General features: G+C 41.8%; 2 protein-coding genes across 2 annotated transcripts; both read right to left on the reverse strand.

Annotated features, from left to right (window-relative positions):
- Window positions 1-1,174: 1,174 nt before the first annotated feature.
- On the reverse strand, window positions 1,175-7,348 carry LOC306741470 (cocaine esterase-like). Its single transcript, XM_079223761.1, has 13 exons — window positions 7,261-7,348; window positions 4,236-4,428; window positions 4,011-4,149; window positions 3,581-3,714; window positions 3,270-3,423; window positions 3,046-3,150; window positions 2,871-2,969; window positions 2,629-2,772; window positions 2,444-2,521; window positions 2,211-2,358; window positions 1,962-2,111; window positions 1,805-1,877; window positions 1,175-1,598 (listed from the first exon to the last, which is right to left on the reverse strand). Exons 1-13 carry the CDS (start codon window positions 7,334-7,336, stop codon window positions 1,415-1,417), a joined length of 1,677 nt encoding a protein of 558 aa, XP_079079887.1. The 5' UTR covers window positions 7,337-7,348; the 3' UTR covers window positions 1,175-1,414.
- A 6,752-nt stretch (window positions 7,349-14,100) lies between these two features.
- On the reverse strand, window positions 14,101-20,066 carry LOC306741828 (cocaine esterase-like; the record flags this gene model as incomplete). Its single annotated transcript, XM_079224145.1, has 13 exons — window positions 14,101-14,287; window positions 14,476-14,548; window positions 14,633-14,782; window positions 14,888-15,035; window positions 15,121-15,198; window positions 15,306-15,449; window positions 15,548-15,646; window positions 15,726-15,830; window positions 15,950-16,103; window positions 16,261-16,394; window positions 16,691-16,829; window positions 16,916-17,108; window positions 19,982-20,066. 13 exons carry the CDS (start codon window positions 20,064-20,066, stop codon window positions 14,101-14,103), a joined length of 1,689 nt encoding a protein of 562 aa, XP_079080271.1.
- Window positions 20,067-24,160: the final 4,094 nt, after the last annotated feature.

Raw genomic sequence — 24,160 nt, forward strand, 5'->3', positions numbered from 1 at the left:
GCTTTCTCAGGTATAACAGTATGACATGGTAAAATATATATATATATATATATATATACACATACACACACATACATATATATATATATATATATATATATATATATATATTTTTTTTTTTTTAATTTAAAAAAGACGGGTACATTATACATATTTTGGTATATAAGTGTAATATATTATGAAGTGAAATGTAGTAGTAGCAAAACAATATTCAATATAGTAGCAACATCAGTATTATTCTATATGTTATCTTATTGCATATTGTAAGTATTAAGTCTAACAAATAACCCACATTATCTATGTATCCATATATCTATCTATTTGTATACTTAGGCATTAACAACAAAACAAAAAAACGCAGCTCCTCCATTCTATGATCATACAACTGATTTACAGCAGCTGACCTGTTGGGTGTTCGCATGAAATGTGGCTCCACCCACTCGCGTCAGCTTCTCGCCGAGTGTCGACACTTGAGTGGCGACTGCCACTGACTCGCCGCGAACACGTCGCTGAGTCGCCGCTCTCCTGGCACCTGGCTGACGCCTGCCACATGCTCGCCACGGACTCGCCGCTGCCAGTGATCGCACTCGCTGTCACTCCCTTCCTGGGCAGAGAATCATTTAAAACCACTGGGCAGCACTTTCATATTAGACTGCAGATTTACTAACATTTGCACACAAAAAGTCTCTGCTAAAGCATTATCGATTGTATTTGATTACTTTCTCCTCATTTTCAGTAGAAATGTTTTATACATTATCTGTAAACCCTCTGTGCGCGGCTATTTGAATGAAATGTTGCTTTCTACTATTTTCCAATTCGAAATGCCTGATTTTGTGGAAAAAAACACAACAGCCCTGTATTACACGCGCCCTGTGTACTGTTGTCGGTTAAGGTTTGAACCCATGTTCACCTTGCATCCCACATTGTTTGACCTCTGAAGAACCCTGGGTCCACCATTTCACACCAACAGCCACTGTGTGTCTTCTGTGTTCATCTGCATGAATGGTGAATGAAATGGTTTGACAATAATGAATCACAGACAACACACAGGCAAATCATTTCACAACATTTTTTTTATTTTACATTTGAATCTAGATATTAAATATGTGGCTAAACACTAAGGATATCTCATAACTTGAGGTGTCCTTCTGCTACATATTTCCTCTTGGGCTTTTAGATTTTAAAGAACTTTTCCCTGTGGCTATCTACATAGAAACTGATGTTCAATATACACAGTATTTACCAAATAAGTCAAAATGCCACTTCACACGCAGCTTTTTTGAAAGTTCAGATGCAATTGGAAAATCAATCACATTAGTTTAACAAATGTATTAAACATTTTCTAATGTTCGTGGTTGAAGATGGAATCAATTAAAAAAATAAAATAATGGAGGAGAAAGGAGAAGTGGCAGTTCTACAGCTCGTTACGCTCCTTCTCTTTATGTTGTCGGATTTTCTCTGGGAGAGTTTGAGTCACGAAGACAAACTTGTCCTTCTTCAGGTGCTGACCAGTTACCTGCTCCTTTACATCAATTGACAAGTAGTCTTCTTCTGCTCCATACTTGGGCCAGTGGACCAGACCGTCACCATTAGGAGACCTACATGCACACAAGTTAAAACAAGTCTCATCTCCATTTGAATATGAACTTGTAATGAGGCAAGGCAAGTTTATTTGTATAGCACATTTCAACAAAAGGCAATTCAAAGTGTTACACATTAAGTCATTAAAAGCATCAAAAGATAATGCAAAATAAAACAAGATTTAAAAACATTCATAAAAACTGTCATTAGGGTGAATTCCTACCCTGAACGAGCAAAGTTCCCCCAGTAGCTCATCATGGTTCTGCTCAGCTGTTCCTCCTCTTCATGGCATGCCTCTAAATGAATGATAATCTGGTAAAACACTTTGCACTCAGGAAACCAAATCTCTGGTTGATGAAGACATTTTTGTATTGACTTACCGCTTAATTTGACATGAGTAGTTGTGAAGCAGAATCCGAATACAGTAAAGATTTCATCACCATGGTCGCTGCCAACAAAGCTTGGCCTTCTTGTCTGCAGGTATTCTGGAGGATACTGGTACTCATACAGGTACACCGGGGCACCTGCATCTAGTAGTAGAGGAGTATGATAGATATATATATATAAATCACATATATTGTTAGTGAACGTGTGAGACAGTAAGTTATTATCTTGAGTAAATAAAATACCTCTGTGAGCATTAGCCGTCCTAATGGCTGGAATGTTGAACAACATATCTCCAATAATCTGAGTGAACCCATCTCTATTTTTCATACGATCTTCACCACTTCCAATATATTCATATGCAAACAAATCCCTGAAGCTCTCATCTTTGGCCTGGAGAAAAGGACCAACACATCTGTCTGAGTTTGAGCACAATGCAGCAAAGCAATATTGCAATGCCGAGCACCGTTTGCCTTACATCAGGGTAGAACATGTACAGCATGTTCATAACGTCCTCCCGATCCATTCCCTCCGTCCAGTTTGGAGGAGCAAAGAACTAAAAAGGGAAGACAAACAATATTTCAGGCAAAATCATGTTTCCATGGGCTCACCTGGAAATCTGTGAGCTCGTCAGTCACAGATTTCAGTAACGCTCAGACTTACGGCAGGAAGTAACCAGCCCCCTTCATCATTATTGACGCCGGTCATGAACGGTATGGTGAGTAGTTCATGTGTACGGTACAGCTCATCCACACATTTAGTCAAGAAGACACCGTCAACTTGTGGAGTAAATCTCCATATTTGATCCTTTAGAAGACAATTTACAAAAGAAGAAATCGAGATAAACGTGTAATTCAAATAAACATATTTATCAGTCTATATCAGTCTCGCATAGGATATCTCACCTTCCCAACAGCCAGAATTGTGTTAAGATCGACGTTTCTCATGCAATCCGCGATCTTCTTTGTGCTTTCGATGCTACAGCCAGACATATTTGCAACCATCTGAGGGAGATATGTGGATTAAACCCAATTATTTTGATTTTGCAAAGGATAATATTTACTCAAAATAAACACCGACCTGCGTCACTGGGAGCGGATCATTTGCGATGAGTACATCCATTGCAGCAGTGCCACTCTCAGCAATGGCATGGTGAAACAGGCCATCAGACAATGGCGAGAGAAGCTGTTGATTAAAGCAACAGAAAAATAAATGAAGTTTCTGTGGACAGTAGAGACTGTGCTGTGACATAACTGTGTAATAGTTGCAACATTAAAGTGCTTTATATGCAGATTGATCCTTACCAGGAGGGATACACTGATTCCACCAGCAGACTCCCCAAAGATGGTGACTAAATCTGGGTTTCCTCCAAAGGTATGAATGTGCTGCTGGATCCACCTCAGAGCTTGTACCTGGTCCAACATTCCAAAGTTGCCCGACACGTGTTCATCTCCAGTGCTGGATAGAGAATACAATCATAGTCTACACCCGCTGGTAAGAGGGACTCAGTTTAGAATTATTGTTCACATGTGTTCACAGATCAGATCAAAACCAGGATAATAGAATGTCCAGCATGTCCAGTCTGCTTGTGCTGAGTCATTTAAAGGCTTTTTACCTGAGAAAGCCCAGAAGTCCCAAGCGGTACTGGATCACAACCACAACCACGTCCTGGTACGCAGCCAGGGCGGAGCCGTCATACATTGAAGCTGCCCCCATGGCAAACCCTCCACCATGGATCCAGACCATAACCTGGTGAGGCAATAAAAGACCTTCATCTTTTCCACAGACCATAAAGCACATTTCTTCTTTCTTCTTTTTTCTCCCCAAGCTGGTAAAAATCTCAATCAAACAAAGACTTTAATCTAACTAAAACATTGATGGTAAGAAACCAAACAGGGCATCAGTATCTTTGCAGTGTGGTTCTAAATATGGGAATCGTTACTCATATTGCCATTATGGATTCTTCTAAAAGCGATCATGTCAACTTCACCATGAACACTGTCAAAAGTTATCCAAAGCATCATTTCAAACCGGCAGCAACTTACTGGGAGCTTGGCACCGACAGCTTTCTTTGCAGGAGTGTAAATGTTGAGGTAAAGGCAGTCCTCTGAAATCTCTGGGAGATCACCCAACATGCCAAATTTATCAAGCAGATCTATGGATACCTCTTTAATTTGAACACACCTGAAAAAGACATGTTTTTACAGCGAGAACTGGAGGGGATTTCTCCAAGTGTGTTAAGCAACAACAGAAGCACACGAAGGCCTTACATGGGTGGCTGCTGGGTGGCATCTCTCACTCCTTCCCATCCCTCTACAGGCTGGGGTGCAGCCAGTCTCAGAGCAGGGCCTATGGGTGGCCTGGCAAATGGGACACCCAGGTAGGCATGGACCCCGGTCTCCTTCCCCTTTACACTCACATACTGACCTCGAAGGGTCCCAAGCTCTGTGTGCACTTCTGGAGCTGTCGGGATATTAGAAAAGACTCCAGATTGTAATCTAAAGCAGTTGATCAGTTTCAGGAAGTGGACAATATAAAAACAAGACGACATTTTTAATATGTAAACATTTGATCTCAAAATAAGTGTGGAGCATGCTGGGCATTCGTTTAGATCAGTGATTCTCAACTGAGACCTAAAGCACCAGATGTTTTTTAATTAGCCCCAAATATGAATAAAAAAATAAATAACAAATATTATTATTATTTTGGTGATGTCATTAAATTAAACTATTGTTTCTCACATGGACAAATTATTTATAACTCTAACATGCTACATATGTGCGTGTGTTCTGGTTTGTATGTTTTCTCCCCTTAAAATTACAATCCAATAGCCTATCATCATACTTATCCTTAGGGCACTAGGACCTTGGGGAGGCTGCTGCGCTGGCTTTCTCTCTCTGCCAAGTAACGTCTCTCATCAACCACAACAGGATTACACCAAGGAGTTTATCTCACAGTAAACTATACCAAGGAGCTGTCGGGATATTAGAAAAGACTCAAGATCGTAATCTTAAGCAGTTGATCAGTTTCAGGAAAATATGTCCAAGTAACAAATATAAATCCATATATATTTACATATAAATATGTAAACTTTTGATCTCAAAATAAGTGTGTAGCGTGCTGGGCATTCATTTAGATCAGTGATTCTCAACTGGTGGGGCAATGCCTGGGCGGAAAAGAATCCTGTGCTTTTATTTTGAAGGGGATTTTTATTTTGAAGTGTCGTTTATTCCCACTCCTTAATTCTGCGTTCACACCACGCTTTCCTGCCGTGAGTTTACTAGCTGGTCTATTTGTGATCATTCGCTTCATCTGCGCCGGAGAGGAAGAGGGGCTTATCGCCATGAAAACAGTTAATACCCGCCATCCACCATGGAAGAAGTAACCACTATTTCTTTGTACATGTTGTGGAAGTTGCACAAATGTCGGAACATCAAACGCTCCCGTGTCTGGATTCATAATATTATCCGTGAATGAGGCAAACTTTTTCAGGTCGCACCATTCGCGTCATTCACGCCGCCAAGAGGGAATATGCATTACTTGCATCCATACGTCTGCACTGACTCTATGTAATCTACTTGCAACGCCAATGGTGTGAACGCAGCATAACTCCAAACTTTGAGACTCTTTTCAGGAGCAAACATCCAGTTCTCCCATTATGAATTCCTCCAGACTCAGGTCTATGTCAGTTTGAAGTGAGTGCTGATTCATGTTTCAGTATTTACCTACAGATAAGGTAATTAGAAGAAAAGTTAATTTTGTATAGTTGAATCTTTTTTTAATTGCACTTTTTGTTTAATTTATTTTGAGTTTGTGGAGTTTGCTCCTTAAGAAACTGAATTATTTCCATAGTGCAGAGTTGGTTGTCACAGCTAAAGTTACACCGTTTGAGTCTTTTTTTTAACAATTTCTCAGTCGTTGGACTTTTTTATTTCATGTTTGTGCATTAAAGCTGTTGAGTCTGTTAAAAAAGGCTGAAGTTACTGAATTGTTATGTTGTATTACCTTGTGTCCTTAAAACCGTATAAACGCAAAGCTCCTTTTTTCAAATTTTCCAAAAATGTGTTTTTTCAAAACTAAAACTGCTATCTCCTCATCCACACGGTCGATTTAATTCATTTAAATTGCTAAAGTACCGTAACCCTTGTGAGAAGAGGCGTGTGGTTTTAAATTTAAAAAATCGTTAAGTTTTAATATTTCCGTAAGCTCCTTAACATGACTCATTGATTTTAAAGTTTTACTAAAACTACAAAAAGTACCCCTTGCAATGGTGGATTTCAGTCAAAGACACAACCCTGTAACCGTATGGGCCTGTAGGAGTCAAATAAATCTAGATCATTTTCTGACCATTCTTTTTTTTGACGTTGTTAGATCCTGCGATCTCATTGGTCCTCAGCCTCTTATGACAGTGCATCAGGCGGAACATGCGGACGAAGGGGGTCATGTTGCTATGCAGCATGTCATGGTGGGACCAAGGATCAGGTCAAAGTAGGGCACTTTTCAATTTCTGAACCGAAAAACACGTTGTTGTTTTTTTACAGAATATGCTTTCTAACATGTCAATGCTTTGTGTTTATCGTTGTTATTGTTGCAGATGCTTTAGGTCGTAATCTTTCTAAAGATGTGCAGTTAGTCTGTGGCTTGATGGGAAGGCACCGAACAATACAATTTAAAAAAAACTCGGGAGCAATCGAGGAGTCATTTTTTGGGAATCCTGCTCAGACTCATGAATTTTGATCATATTTATGCTTGATTGTTGGAGATCAAGGACAATAGGCTATGGTATTCATATCGTAGATAATAGTGTTAATCCGACCTCTTCAACTCACCTGCTGAGTAGAAAAATTACCACAATAGAAATGATGAAGAAGGAGGAATTGATGGATTTGAAAATGGTGTATCACGGGCAGTTTTCCGGCATTGTGTAGTATTTGTTTATTCACCCAATGTCATTCCCAATCCGATCCCGAAAGTTGGTCAGCAAAATAAATTATTTGCCTCACTTAACCCCTCAACCCAGTTTGCTCTTTGGGTGAAGTGTTTCACCTTTGGACAGTCATTATCGCAAACATGACCAAAGATCACTTCGACTGAGTCGCAACGAAATGCCAGCAGGAAGCATCAAGTAACAACAGATTCAGTCCGAAGAGAAATACATTCAAAGAAGGCAGGATATTATATAACTTGAGCAGGCCTTTGTTATTCAGATTTAAAGTGCAGTCAGACCTCCATCTAAAAGAAATGCATGCTGGTCGTTGTATCGTTACTGTGCAAACAAAGCTGTGTTCTACTTACCATGTAGGTCTGCAGCGACATGGAGGAATAACAAAGACGTCAGAAAGACCAAAGTTTGTTTTGCACGGAGGTTCATGGCTGGTTTCGGCTGAACGAGGAAATGACGCCTCCCACGCAGTGTTGCCAACTCCTCAGCAAGAAAAATAGCTATTTGTAGCATCCCCGGCTGAATTATGGTCTGGAGTCTTTAACTGAAATAGCAGTTGATTAGATTAAGTTCTGACACAGACAAAAAACGTAACAATCTAAAACAATATTTTCTCAAAAAATGAACTTGAACAGGTACAAACCTTGTGCCCATATCAGCAAGGTGCTAAAACTAATACAAACGTAACCTTTGTACCACTGTTTTCCGTTGTGATGGTAACTTTTCCTTTCTGCCGTTTCTTACGAACAACGTTTTTTCTACCTTCAAAATAAGAGCGCAAACAGAAATGCACCAACTGCAGTAACAAAACGGACTAAAATAAAAGACAAAAAAAAAGGAACAAACTATTACAATACTTTAAACTCTCAGAGGTCCGTTACACTCCCACCAAATCACGAGTGGTTTTAAGAATAAAATAGAATACAAGCACGAATGATTTCTAAACTCAAAATGACCATAACTATAAAGGCTCAGTAAATACAAAATGTAACTTTGGCAAATGTCCACATTTTGTAGCTCTTCATACAGTAAAGGATAGGACAGTTAAACAGTCTCTAGGAGTAGAATCAGCTTCTGAACAGGACGTTTAACGACGGATGGCTTGCCAGAACGCTGTCCATCCTTTCCCAATTTCTGATCTCCGAAACAAATCTTTACTCTTCTCACTAGTCCATCTCTATCAGTCATTGTCTCTACAACTTTGGACAATCTCCACTCATTCCGTGGTCGATCATCTGCTTTCTCCATGACGATGTCGCCGACCTTCAGGTTCCTTTTTGGGGTATGCCAGCGTTGTCTGGTGGCAATATTGGAGAGATACTCTCTTTTCCAGCAGCTCCAGAATTGCTCTGTGAGATACTGAATATGACGCCACTTCTTACGAGCATACATGTCCTCTCTAATGAATTTGCCAGAAGGTGGCAAGGCCGCACCAGATTTCATGGTAAGCAGGTGATTGGGTGTCAGTGGTTCAGGACTGTTTGGATCACTTAGATTGTCTACTGTGAGTGGACGACTATTAACAATAGCCATTGCTTCATAGAAGAATGTCCGCAGAGAGGCATCATCCATCCTGCCTGAAGAGAGTGAGAGAGTGGAACGAAGAACATTCCTTACTGTTCTGATTTGTCTCTCCCATACACCTCCCACATGGCTTGAATGGGGAGCATTCAGGATGAAGTCGCACTGCTTTTCAGCCAAAAATGTTGTCAGCCTATTAGCATCCATTTGCTCTAATGCTCCTTTCAGTTCGTTTTTAGCTCCAATGAAGTTACTTCCTTGATCATATCTCAATAGACGTACAGCTCCTCTTACAGCAATAAAACAACGAAGACCATTAATAAAGGCATCTGTTGACAAGTCATTAAAAAAGTCATGTGAGGCTGCTTTGGGACGGCGGAGGGGGCGGGGCTCACGGCAGCACCTGCTGCTCGCTGAGGGCAGTAACTGCAGAACGATACGTGCAGCGCTTTCTCGTCAGTCTCCAAGAAGTCTCCAATAACACACAAAAAAGTCTCTAGATTTGTCGCTAGTCGCTTTTCACAAAAAAAGTCTCCAAGAGGGTTTGGAAAGTCGCCAGATATATCGAGAAAGTCTCCAAGTTGGCAACACTGCTCCCACGAAGCTCTTCCCTTGTATCTGCGACCAAGGTGCTGCACTTTGTCACAAGATGACACGTGACTCCGGTGGCTTTATACGGCAGCTAAGGGTCACGTCAAGAGAAAGAAGACTTTCCGCCCCCCAACTGCCTTGTGTTACTGGACAGCTGGGCGTTGTCTCCTGTAATTGAGAGCTGTAGTTGTGCAGAGTACGGGGTAGATATACTGTTGAGCAGTGATAGCCAGTCAGGGCCTAAACAATCACAAAGTTATAGCCATTTTATAATGTATTTGTTTTTCACAAATACACTACATGTGTACTGTCTTTGCTAAAGGTTGTTGTGAGAAACGTATTCTTCAGCTCAGGGGCGGACTGGGGGAAAAAAAGTGGCCCGGGAGTTACTGTCAGATCGGCCCACTCGATACACGGCGCGTTGCCCACTCAATGCATCGCACGTATCCAGCAGTCAGTGGCTTACTTAAGCAATAAGGTACGAGAGGCAGTACTGTGTCGTGCAATAATGTACTGTTCAAGGGAGTTGGCCCGACGCGCAGCGGAGGGCCGGCAAACCCTTGAACTGTACATTATTGTATGTAGACACAGTACTGCCTCTCGTACCTTATTGCTTTTATAATACGGGTACCTGCGACTTTATAAATAGTAAGCTCCCTTTCAGCACAAAATAGTTGTAGCCACCAAACGTTGTGTATCGCATTTCAGCGACAGAGAAAATAGTCCCGGGACGCACATACGGGACTATAAAACTGACTGCCTGTACTGACCAGGCCGGTTGAAAGCAGGGTGGAGGACGCATGCAGCCACCGATGTAAAGAAGTGCTCTCGCTGCTTCTGTCCGTCTTTTCTCTGTCATTTTTCTCCTCCATGATGTTTAGAGAACTTGCCTCGCGTCGGGAAATTACCGACGTAATTATCTCTCACTAGAAATGATCATGATTTTGTGGTCAAACCCTTTTCATTCCCCATCTCATTTTAGGGAGGAAGTGACGTTGTGTTGTCGTTCGTTATGCTAGTGTGGGGGATGCTAAGTGAGCTTGTTAGCTGTTCCGTTTGAGCTAACGTTACTGTTAGCGAAGAGCCCCGTTGCAATACTGTGAACACTCAAGCAATACACCTGCAAGTTAAGGAAACCAACATATGCGAGTCGTTTCTGCGAACGTTACAATATCAAAGTTTACACAAACATGTTTGGTAACTGTCAAGCTTGAAATGACAACCACGGTCGCGCAATTTAAATCTACCTGTTGTTTTAAGTGCGCACTGATATGGAACGCTCTAAATGTAAACAGGCTGTACAGTACTTTATGGCTGAATAAACTACACCTCGTGACTCACTCTCAACCAATCAGAATGCTGGATTCTATCTACCCGTATTATAATTGGAAATATACCCATACACTTAACATTATTTTGGACAAATACAAATAAATCACATCATATGTTCTTTTATACAACATTTGGCTCCACAAATTTCCCTGGATGGACACATGAAATAAACATTACCCCGATGAAAACTTAAATGTACGTTTCAACTCCGCTGAAGTGCCGGTGTTCTGGATTTAAATCCAGGCAGAATATCCAAAAAAAAAAAAAAAAAAACTCTGAAAACCTGCAAGCAACTTCCAAACCATGAGTGAATACAGATCGTGATCAGTAGTGTTGCATTCTGGGTGTTGAAACCATGAGTGAGAGTACAGATTCAGAGGAGTAGTAGGTCACCCTTTTGCTGTCCCCCACAATTACAACATTTATCCGGCACATTATCCTTACAGTCCTCCACTCTGAACCTCTCCACACTTGCTATATGCCCATACCTCTGGCATTTGTAGCAGCGAAGTGGGGGAGGGATGTAGGGCCTCACCTGGAAACTCATGCATCCTACCTTTACGCTCTCTGGAAAAACGGAGCCCTATGACTCAATAACAGATAAGCTGTCAACCCTTTCTCCATTAACTGTTCTTAACAATCTTTTCATTTTGCTCACCCATACATACTCAGTTTGAGTTTTTCGAGATCCTCATCAACAGGAATACCTGTTATCACCCCACGTGGCACTCGAGTCTCACCCATCGATCTTTTCTCACTTATCATTTTCTTACATATGCTTTCTACTAGCATAGATTTGTTTTTCTGTTCTTCCGTTTTACATATTATCAACAAGTTTCCATCCCTCAGGACTTTAGCCATTTCCACCTCTGATCTTCTTTTTCACTTCCCTAGACAGGGCTATCGGGCTAAGACCGACATGCTCGTCTTCCTTTCTGAAGTTAAGGATTATGTTAAATTCCCCCCTCACCATCTTCTTGCACACCACTCTATTTCCTTCATCAGCACTGTTACCCTCCAAACTTCTCTTCAGATGTTGACTGCCCTTCATACTGCCCTCCCTTTGCCTGTTCGCTCCCTTCTTTTGTCCTCCTTTCCCACTAGAGACTGGAGTCCAACCATCCGTATCCCCATCATCATCCCCATCCATTTCCTGATTTGCCACCCTAACCCAGTCACAAACCAGTTTATGCCAACCGCCGACTCCAAAGGAAAATCGTTTAGTGTCTCACGAAACCGCCCACAACTGTACAGCCGCTCTCCACCGCGTGTCACACCGGACCGGAAATCCTTCGTCGCCTGCATCCGCAATCGACGTAGAGATGTCTGAATGGACTCGGGAAACTATGGAATGTCAACCAGATCCGAGAGCTGTAGATGTGCAGAGTACGGGGTAGATATACTGTTGAGTGATGAGTTGATGGAAGGCAGCTGGGTTGATTGGACAGGTTGACCAGGTCTGTGGGGGAGGGGCTAAACGAGGGTTGGAGGGTGGAGAGTTTTTCAGTGAGTCAGGCAGACGCGGATGAGAGGCAGGTGGACTTGAAATTAGGGAGGGTCATGATGCGCATCTGTTTGTGTTTTGGGATCGGGATGCCCATATTCATGATGATGGCTAGGTGGTCGGAGATGGTGAGGTCAGAGCCAGAGAGGTGATTGATGGTGATTCCTGTGGAGCAGACCAGGTCTAGGATGTGACCGTAGTTGTGGGTGGGTAAGTTGATGTGCTGAGTGAAGTTGGAGCATCAAAGCATGTCCAAAAATTCTATGGTTGTTTTACAGTCAGAGGTGTCGATGTGGCTGTTGACGTCACCAAGCAGCAGGATGGAAGGTGAGAGAGCAGAGCTGGGTCAGGAATTCAGATAGGTCGGAGAGGAAGGAAGGGTTGGGTTTGGGGGGCGGTAGAAGATTGAAATGACCAGGGGTTTAGGACCAGAGAGTTTGAATGTAAGGTGTTCAAATGAGCATGGACTTTGGATGGTAGTCAGGCTGGCTTTTATGTGTTGGCGGTGAAGAGCGGCGATTCTTCTTCCATAGCCATCAGGGTGTGGTTTGTCCAGGTAATGATATCCAGTGGGGGTGGTTTGGTTTAGTGCAGAGTAGTCCAGGTGTTTTTGCCAAGTGTCAGTGAGACGGAGGCTACCAAGGTTGTTGAGGTAAATACCATCGTTCTTAAAAGAGCGGTCCCAAAACAGATTAAAATGGTCAATGAAGCCCACGTTGTGGGTCCTGCAGGCGGACTGGAGTCAGGTGTGGAGACTGAGGACTCGCTGAAATCCATGGACGAGTGTGGGGGTTGGACCACTGATTAAAAACGTACAGACCACAGTTGTTTCAGATGTGTAGAAGATTTTTTAAATCAATCTTGGTCAACTCAGACTGTTGGAGGACTGTGTTGTTGGTTCCGACATGAACAATAATTTGCTGAACGGGTGGCATGAGTCTCTATGTGTCTTCTTACGGCCTGACGGGGCTGCTCAGTAGCTTTCTTACTCCAAGTGCACCTTTCTGGGCAATGAATCATTTAAAACCACTGGCCAGCACTTTTATATTAGACTGCAGATTTACTAACATTTGCACACAAAAAAAGTGTCTGCTAAAGCATTATCTATTGTATTTTATTACTTTCTCCTCATTTTCAGTAGAAATGTTTTATACATTCTATCTGTAACCCCCCTTTGAACTGCTCACAGACGTCAAGGAGCTTTTAAGCTTAAGCGCTCTTAGTAATACAAAACTGTCAAATCTGTTGTAGCCCATTGCTGCTCTACTATAATAATAATACATTGTATTCATATAGCGCTTTTCCTAGTACTCAGACACTTTACAAACGTTTAAAATAATCAAGAGCAATAAAGAGCAATAAAAACAGAGCACACACTCACACATTAAAAGCAGTTCTGAAGGTGGGTTTTGATGTGAGATTTGAATATGGAAAGGTCAGTACAGTCACGGATGAGTTTGGGGAGAGAGTTCCAGCCATGGAGAAGCTCTGCTACCCCATGTCTGGTGATTGGTTCTAAGGTGGTATGAACAGTAGATTGGCATCAGAGGAGCGGAGACGACGGGATGGAGTGTGGTGGTGGAGCAGGTCAGTGACCATCACCTAAAAGTATTCTCACCTTCCAGTGCCACAGCTGCATTTTGGATTATAATGTAATAAAATGTTGCATCCCTTTACACAACAGCCCTGTATTACACGCGCCCTGTGTACTGTTGTCGGTTAAGGTTTGAACCCATGTTCACCTTGCATCCCACATTGTTTGACCTCTGAAGAACCCTGGGTCCACCATTTCACACCAACAGCCACTGTGGGTCTTCTGTGTTCATCTGCATGAATGGTGAATGAAATGGTTTGGCAATAATGAATCACAGACAACACACAGGCAAATCATTTCACAACATTTTTTTATTTTACATTTGAATCTAGATATTAAATATGTGGCCAAACACTAAGGATATCTCATAACTTGAGGTGTCCTTCTGCTACATATTTCCTCTTGGGCTTTTAGATTTTAAAGAACTTTTCCCTGTGGCTATCTACATAGAAACTGATGTTCAATATACACAGTATTTACCAAATAAGTCAAAATGCCACTTCACACGCAGCTTTTTTGAAAGTTCAGATGCAATTGGAAAATCAATCACATTAGTTTAACAAATGTATTAAACATTTTCTAATGTTCGTGGTTGAAGATGGAATCAATTAAAAAAATAAAATAATGGAGGAGAAAGGAGAAGTGGCAGTTCTACAGCTCGTTGCGCTCCTTCTTCTCTTTATGTTGTCGGATTTTCTCTGGGAGAGTTTGAGTCACGAAGACAATCTTGTCCTTCTTCAGGTGCTGACCAGTTACCTGCTCCTTTACATCAATTGACAAGTAGTCTTCTTCTGCTCCATACTTGGGCCAGTGGACCAGACCGTCACCATTAGGAGACCTACATGCACACAAGTTAAAACAAGTCTCATCTCCATTTGAATATGAACTTGTAATGAGGCAAGGCAAGTTTATTTGTATAGCACATTTCAACAAAAGGCAATTCAAAGTGTTACACAAAGTCATTAAAAGCATCAAAAGATAATGCAAAAAACATTCATAAAAACTGTCATTAGGGTGAATTCCTACCCTGTACGAGCAAAGTTCCCCCAGTAGCTCATCATGGTTCTGCTCAGCTGTTCCTCCTCTTCATGGCATGCCTCTAAATGAATGATAATCTGGTAAAACACTTTGCACTCAGGAAACCAGATCTCTGGTTGATGAAGACATTTTTGTATTGACTTACCGCTTAATTTGACATGAGTAGTTGTGAAGCAGAATCCGAATACAGTAAAGATTTCATCTTCATGGTCGCTGCCAACAAAGCTTGGCCTTCTTGTCTGCAGGTATTCTGGAGGATACTGGTACTCATACAGGTACACCGGGGCACCTGCATCTAGTAGTAGAGGAGTATGATAGATATATATAAATATATATAAATCACATATATTGTTAGTGAACGTGTGTGACAGTAAGTTATTATCTTGAGTAAATAAAATACCTCTGTGAGCATTAGCCGTCCTAATGGCTGGAATGGTGAACAACATATCTCCAATAATCTGAGTGAACCCATCTCTATTTTTCACACGATCTTCACCACTTCCAATATATTCATATGCAACCAAATCCCTGAAGATCTCATCTTTGGGCTGGAGAAAAGGACCAACACATCTGTCTGAGTTTGAGCACAATGCAGCAAAGCAATATTGTAATGTCGAGCACCGTTTGCCTTACATCAGGGTAGAACATGTACAGCATGTTTGTAATGTCCTCCCGATCCATTCCCTCCGTCCAGTTTGGAGGCGCAAAGAACTAAAAAGGGAAGACAAACAATATTTCAGACAAAATCATGTTTCCATGGGCTCATCTGGAAATCTGTGAGCTCGTCAGTCACAGATTTCAGTAACGCTCAGACTTACGGTAGGAAGTAACCAGCCCCCTTCATCATTATTGACGCCGGTCATAAACGGTATAGTGAGTAGTTCATGTGTACGGTACAGCTCATCCACACGTTTAGTCAAGAAGACACCGTCAACTTGTGGAGTAAATCTCAATGTTTGATCCTTTAGAAGACAATTTACAAAAGAAGAAGTTGAGATGAACATGTAATTCAAATAAACATATTTATCAGTCTATATCGGTCTTGCATAGGATATCTCACCTTCCCAACAGCCAGAATTGTGTTAAGATCGACGTTTCTCATGCAATCCACGATCTTCTTTGTGCTTTCGATGCTACAGCCAGACATATTTGCAACCATCTGAGGGAGATGTGTGGATTAAACCCAATTATTTTGATTTTGCAAAGGATAATATTTACTCACCAAAATAAACACTGACCTGCGTCACTGCGAGCGGATCATTTGCGATGAGTAAGTCCAATGCAGCAGTGCCACTCTCAGCAATGCCATGGTGAAACAGGCCATCAGACAATGGCGAGAGAAGCTGTTGATTTAAGCAACAGAAAAATAAATAAAGTTTCTGTGGACAGTAGAGACTGTGCTGTGACATAACTGTGTAATAGTTGCAACATTAAAGTGCTTTATATGCAGATTGATCCTTACCAGGAGGGATACACTGATTCCACCAGCAGACTCCCCAAAGATGGTGACTAAATCTGGGTTTCCTCCAAAGGTATGAATGTGCTGCTGGATCCACCTCAGAGCTTGTACCTGGTCCAACATTCCAAAGTTGCCCGACACGTGTTCATCTCCAGTGCTGGATAGAGAATACAATCATAGTCTACACCCGCTGGTAAGAGGGACTCAGTTTAGAATTATTGTTCACATGTGTTCACAGATCAGATCAAAACCAGGATAATAGAATGTCCAGCATGTCCAGTCTGCTTGTGCTGAGTCATTTAAAGGCTTTTTACCTGAGAAAGCCCAGAAGTCCCAAGCGGTACTGGATCACAACCACAACCACGTCCTGGTACACAGCCAGGGCGGAGCCGTCATACATTGAAGCTGCCCCCACGGCAAAACCTCCACCATGGATCCAGACCATAACCTGGTGAGGCAATAAAAGACCTTCATCTTTTCCACAGACCATAAAGCACATTTTTTCTTTCTTCTTTTTTCTCCCCAAGCTGGTAAAAATCTCAATCAAACAAAGACTTTAATCTAACTAAAACATTGATGGTAAGAAACCAAACAGGGCATCAGTATCTTTGCAGTGTGGTTCTAAATATGGGAATCGTTACTCATATTGCCATTATGGATTCTTCTAAAAGCGATCATGTCAACTTCACCATGAACACTGTCAAAAGTTATCCAAAGCATCATTTCAAACCGGCAGCAACTTACTGGGAGCTTGGCACCGACAGCTTTCTTTGCAGGAGTGTAAATGTTGAGGTAAAGGCAGTCCTCTGAAATCTCTGGGAGATCACCCAACATGCCAAATTTATCAAGCAGATCTATGGATACCTCTTTAATTTGAACACACCTGAAAAAGACATGTTTTTACAGCGAGAACTGGAGGGGATTTCTCCAAGTGTGTTAAGCAACAACAGAAGCACACGAAGGCCTTACATGGGTGGCTGCTGGGTGGCATCTCTCACTCCCTCCCATCCCTCTACAGGTTGGGGTGCAGCCAGTCTCAGAGCAGGGCCTATGGGTGGCCTGGCAAATGGGACACCCAGGTAGGCATGGACCCCGGTCTCCTTCCCCTTTACACTCACATACTGACCTCGAAGGGTCCCAAGCTCTGTGTGCACTTCTGGAGCTGTCGGGATATTAGAAAAGACTCCAGATTGTAATCTAAAGCAGTTGATCAGTTTCAGGAAGTGGACAATATAAAAACAAGACGACATTTTTAATATGTAAACATTTGATCCCAAAATAAGTGTGGAGCATGCTGGGCATTCGTTTAGATCAGTGATTCTCAACTGAGACCTAAAGCACCAGATGTTTTTTAAATAGCCCCAAATATGAATAAAAATATAAATAACAAATATTATTATTATTTTGGTGATGTCATTAAATTAAACAATTGTTTCTCACATGGACAAATTATTTATAACTCTAACATGCTACATATGTGCGTGTGTTCTGGTTTGTATGTTTTCTCCCCTTAAAATTACAATCCAATAGCCTATCATCATACTTATCCTTAGGGCACTAGGACCTTGGGGAGGCTGCTGCGCTGGCTTTCTCTCTCTGCCAAGTAACGTCTCTCATCAACCACAACAGGATTACACCAAGGAGTTTCTCACAGTAAACTATACCAAGGAGCTGTCGGGATATTAGAAAAGACTCAAGATCGTAATCTAAAGTAGTTGATCAGTTTCAGGAAAATATGTCCAAGTAACAAATATAAATCCATATATATTTACATATAAATATGTAAACTTTTGATCTCAAAATAAGTGTGTAGCGTGCTGGGCATTCATTTAGATCAGTGATTCTCAACTGGTGGAGCAATGCCCGGGCGGAAAAAGAATTGTAAGAAAAGAATCCTGTGCTTTTATTTTGAAGGGGATTTTTATTTTGAAGTGCCGTTTATTTCCACTCCTTAATTCTGCGTTCACACCACGCTTTCCTGCCGTGAGTTTACTAGCTGGTCTATTTGTGATCATTCGCTTCATCTGCGCCGGAGAGGAAGAGGGGCTTATCGCCATGAAAACAGTTAATATCCGCCATCCACCATGGAAGAAGTAACCACTATTTCTTTGTACATGTTGTGGAAGTTGCACAAATGTCGGAACATCAAACGCTCTTGTGTCTGGATTAATAATATTATCCGTGAATGAGGCAAACTTTTTCAGGTCGCACCATTCGCGTCATTCACGCCGCCAAGAGGGAATATGCATTACTTGCATCCATACGTCTGCACTGACTCTATGTAATCTACTTGCAACGCCAATGGTGTGAACGCAGCATAACTCCAAACTTTGAGACTCTTTTCAGGAGCAAACATCCAGTTATCTCCCATTATGAATTCCTCCAGACTCAGGTCTATGTCAGTTTGAAGTGAGTGCTGATTCATGTTTCAGTATTTACCTACAGATAAGGTAATTAGAAGAAAAGTTCATTTTGTATAGTTGAATCTTTTTTTAATTGCACTTTTTGTTTAATTTATTTTGAGTTTGTGGAGTTTGCTCCTTAAGAAACTGAATTATTTCCATAGTGCAGAGTTGGTTGTCACAGCTAAAGTTACACCGTTTGAGTCTTTTTTTGAACAATTTCTCAGTAGTTGGACTTTTTTATTTCATGTTTGTGCATTAAAGCTGTTGAGTCTGTTAAAAAAGGCTGAAGTTACTGAATTGTTATGGTGTATTACCTTGTGTCCTTAAAACCGTATAAACGCAAAGCTCCTTTTTTCAAATTTTCCAAAAATGTGAAAGTGTGTTTTTTCAAAACTAAAACTGCCATCTCCTCATCCACACGGTCGATTTAATTAATTTAAATTGCTAAAGTACCGTAACCCTTGTGAGAAGAGGCGTGTGGTTTTAAATTAAAAAAATCGTTAAGTTTTAATATTTCCGTAAGCTCCTTAACATGACTCATTGATTTTAAAGTTTTACTAAAACTACAAAAAGTATCCCTTACAATGGTGGATTTCAGTCAAAGACACAACCCTGTAACCGTATGGGCCTGTAGGAGTCAAATAAATCCAGATAATTTTCTGACTATTTTCTGACTATTTTCTGACCATTCTTTTTTTGGGCGTTGTTAGATCCTGCGATCTCATTGGTCCTCAGCCTCTTATGACAGTGCATCAGGCGGAACACGCGGACGAAGGGGGTCATGTTGCTATGCAGCATGTCATGGTGGGACCAAGGATCAGGTCAAAGTAGGGCACTTTTCAATTTCTGAACCGAAAAACAAGTTTTTTTTTACAGAATATGCTTTCTAACGTGTCAATGCTTTGTGTTTATCGTTGTTATTGTTGCAGATGCTTTAGGTCGTAATCTTTCTAAAGATGTGCAGTTAGTCTGTGGCTTGATGGGAAGGCACCGAACAATGCAATTTTAAAAAAACTCGGGAGCAATCGAGGAGTAATTTTTTGTGAATCCTGCTCAGACTTATGAATTTTTATCATATTTATGCTTGATTGTTGGAGATCAAGGACAATAGGCTATGGTATTCATATCGTAGATAATAGTGTTAATCCGACCTCTTCAATTCACCTGCTGAGTAGAAAAATTACCACAATAGAAATGATGAAGAAGAAGGAATTGATGGATTTGAAAATGGTGTATCACGGGCAGTTTTCCGGCATTGTGTAGTATTTGTTTATTCACCCAACGTCATTCCCAATCCGATCCCGAAAGTAGGTCAGCAAAATAAATTATTTGCCTCACTTAACCCCTCAACCCAGTTTGCTCTTTGGGTGAAGTGTTTCACCTTTGGACAGTCATTATCGCAAACATGACCAAAGATCACTTCGACTGAGTCGCAACGAAATGCCAGCAGGAAGCATCAAGTAACAACAGATTCAGTCCGAAGAGAAATACATTCAAAGAAGGCAGGATATTATATAACTTGAGCAGGCCTTTGTTATTCAGATTTAAAGTGCAGTCAGACCTCCATCTAAAAGAAATGCATGCTGGTCGTTGTATCGTTACTGTGCAAACAAAGCTGTGTTCTACTTACCATGTAGGTCTGCAGCGACATGGAGGAATAACAAAGACGTCAGAAAGACCAAAGTTTGTTTTGCACCGAGGTTTATGGCAGTCATCTCGGTGCCGGATTGCGACGTTGCTGGTTTCGGCTGAACAAGAAAATGACGCCTCCCGCGAAGCTCTCCCCTTTTATCTGCGACCAAGCTCTGACGTTAGAGCAAGGTCCGCCGACTTTAGAGCTAGGCGGCTCTAAAATCTGGCTCTAAAAGTGGCTGTAATTAAACCTCTTCTTAAGAAGCCCACTCTCGATCCAGAGGTGTTGGCTAACTACAGACCTATCTCTAACCTTCCCTTCCTCTCTAAAATACTGGAGAACGTAGTCACAAACCAGTTATGTGACTTTTTACATAACAATAGTTTATTTGAGGAGTTTCAGTCAGGATTAAGAAAGCACACAGAAACAGCACTAGTGACAATTACTCATGGCCTTCTAGTTGCATCAGATAGGAGACTTGTCTCTGTACTTGTCTTGTTAGACCTGCATTAGTGCTGCATTCGACACCATTGACTATGACATCTTATTACAGAGACTAGACCAGTCAATTGGTATTAAAGGTACAGCACTAAGCTGGTTCAAGTCCTATTTACCAGTATTGTATTTTGTATTTGTATTTGTAAACGATGAAGCCTCGATGACCAACGCCGTTCATCATGGAGTTTCACAAGGTTCTGTGCTTGGACCAATTTTATTCACCATATATATGCTTCCTTTCGGCAATATTATCAGAAAACACTCCATAAACTTTCACTGCTATGCCGATGATACTCAACTATATCTGTCGATCAAGCAGATGAAATTCACCAGGTCGCTAAACTTCAAGCGTGTCTTAAAGACATAAAAACCTGGATGACCTGCAACTTCCTGCTGCTGAACTCGGACAAGACTGAAGTTATTTTACTCGGCCCAGAACACCTCAGAAATCAATTATCTGATGATATGGTTTCTCTGGATGGCATCGCTCTGGCATCCACCGCCACCGTAAAGAATCTCAGAGTTATTTTTGACTAGGACCTGTCCTTTGGCTCCGATGTGAAACAAATCTCAAGGACTGCCTTTTTTCACCTACGGACCATTAACAAAATCTGGCACATCCTGTCTCAAAGTGATGCAGAAACGTTGATCCACACATTTGTTTCTTCAAGACTGGATTACTGTAACTCCTTATTATCAGGCTGCTCCGGTCAAAATGCTACTAACGAGGATGCGGAAGAGAGATCACATTACTCCTGTACTAGCTGCTCTCCACTGGCTTCCTGTAAGATCGAGAATCATATTTAAAATCCTTCTCCTTACCTACAAAGCCTTAACTAGTGATGCACCATCATATCTTTAGGAGCTTATAGTGCCATATTACCCCACTCGAGCGCTGCGCTCACTGAATGCAGGATTACTTGTGGTTCCCAGAATCTTAAAAAGTAGGTTGGGGGCCAAAGCTTTCAGTTATCAAGCTCCTCTTCTGTGGAACCACCTTCCACTTTCAGTCCGGGGGACAGGCACGGTCACCTCATTTAAGAGTAGACTTAAGCCATTTTCTTCTGTGATAGCGCTTATAGATAGGGCTGACTCAGGCTTATAGTTAGGGCTGGCTCAGGTTTGCCCTGGTTCAGCCCCTAGATATGCTGCTATAGGCCTAGACTGCTGGGGGACATTTTAGGATACGTCAAGCTCCTCTTCTCCTCTTCTTCCTCTCTTTCTGGATAAATTATTGTCTATTCAAAGGCACATTACTCTACTTTTTTCGAGGAGCCTCTGTGCTTCCTTGCCTCAAGTATCCATGGATCGTGGCTGTCTGGAACCGGTCCTGCCTGCTGCCATGGATCGTGGCTGTGTCTGGAGCCAGTCCTGCCTCCTGCGATGGCCCTGCTGATGCCCCTCCTCTCCCTCCTTCTGCTGACATGGATCGTGGTTATCTGGATCGTGGACCATGCCTACTTTATTATATGAATAATTTCTGTCATATTCATTGAATGTGCTGTAACTACGTTACATTATTCATTCTGGTCACATGACATCTATTGCTTCTGTCCACCCGGGGAGAGGGATCCTCCTCTGTTGCTCTCCCTCAGGTTTCTTCCCTTTTTTCCCTGTGAAATGGTTTTTACGATCTGTATTTGGGGGAGTTTTTTCTGATCCGATGTGAGGTCCCGGGACAGGGATGTTATGTGTACAGATTGTAAAGCCCTCCGAGGCAAATTTGTATTTGTGATTTTGGACTATATAAAATAAACTGAATTGGATTGAATGATGGGAAACGCCTGGCTGTCGCCACATCAGAGCTGATTGGCACTTAGATTTGACAGCAAACACGTGTTATAGAATATTCTTATTTTTTGTGTAGTTGTCATACTTAACGCTCGATTGTTGATTATTAGTCTCAGGTTTAATCTAAAAACATGTATTGTGTGGTTGATAATAGAAAATCATATTTATACACATAGACATATTTAACACACATAAAACTAGTAATGCATTTCACAGGCAGACATAAAAAGAACAAAGGATGCAACTATACACACACTTCTATATAAATAAATATTTGCCTGCCACAGGTGAGTGGTAGGAGAGGGATACCTCACTCCCGAGCTGCTGTGAGCACGGACCAGGGACCAAGGTTTGTGGTGGGATGGAGCGGAGCTGACCAGGGCATTAGGCTTAGCCTCGAGCCGTATGCCAGGACTCCTCAGGGACTGTGACCGGAGGAGGGGAGGCGGCATCAGGAACACGGTCGCTGCTTGTGTGCGGTTTGTACTGGACCAAAGATGATGCCGTCCATGAGTTGCTTGGCATCCTGGATCTTGTACAGTGTGGATATTCTTCCTTCCAGCTCTGTGATTTTATCGGCCAGGCGGGAGTAGCTGACAGTCTGATGGAGAGGGGAGTGGTGACATAGATGTGGCGGACGCAGGGGATCTAGCCCAGAGCCTGGAGCGTTGTTCAGGTTGAAGCAAAAGACAATTGCTGATTCACAAAGGGTCCCGTTTTTAGCTTACCGATTGTAGACACCCAGTATCTGTGGTCCCCGTAGGGTAAGGTAGCTCCAAAGCAATGAGCTAAAAGGGAGCTTTAGACGTAAAGGGTCTTGTGAATGTTTAAAACCACTGGCCAGCACTTTCATAGACTGCAGCTTTACTAACATTTGCACACAGAAAAGGTGTCTGCTAAAGCATTGTCTATTTTATTTCATTTTATTAATTTCTCAATTTCAGTAGAAATGTTATATACATTCCATATGTAAGCCCTCTGTGTTTATCTATTTGAATGGTTTGCCTTTCCAATGTGACACGCCTGAATTTCTGGGAAATTCATTGAGTTTGACCTGCTCACAGACGTCAGGGAGCCTTTCAGCTTAAGCAATCTTCTCAGTAATAAAAAATACAAAACTGTCCAAATCTGTTGTATGAGTCTCCAATTGCTGCTCAACTAACACCTACAAGTATTCTCTCCTTCCAGTGCCACAGCTGCATTCTTGATTATGTAATAAAATGTTGCATCCCTTTACACAACAGCCCTGTATTACACAAGCCCTGCGTACTGTGGTCGGTTAAGGTTTGAACCCATGTTCACCTTGCATCCCACATTAGGCTCGTTCGTTAGAGCTGCGCCTCGCCTGGAATCCAGACGAGAGCAGGCGGCCGCAGCAGGAGGCGTTGTCAATAAACTGCGATCAAGTCGGACAGTTTTCAGCTGCTTTCAAAGTATGCACAGGAAGTAGCAGAAAAAATGACTTCCTGTTAGTTCCGAACTTTTGTCTACTTGTAGTTTACGGATCACATTTGGATTCATTCATGCATTTGTAAATATAGAAATGTGTAGCTGCATCCTTTGTTCTTTTTATGTCTGCCTGCGAAATACATTGCTGGTTTTGATATTATATAAATACGATTTTGTATTATCAACCACACAAGATGTTTTAAGATTAAACGAGACGAATAGTCAACAATCCAGTGTGCATGACGTCAGAGCAAGTCGGACACAAATCTAACCGGCATGCATTGCGCGCCGATCGATTCTGCCTCATCTCGAACGAGCCTATTGTTTGACCTCTGAAGAACCCTGGATCGACGTTAACCCTTTCACACCAACAGCCACTGTGTGTCTTCATCTGCATGAATGGTGAATTAAATGGTTTGGCAATAATGAGTCCTGGAC

Source organism: Taurulus bubalis (assembly GCF_910589615.1).
Source record: "Taurulus bubalis genome assembly, chromosome: 9".
NCBI lineage: Eukaryota > Metazoa > Chordata > Actinopteri > Perciformes > Cottidae > Taurulus > Taurulus bubalis.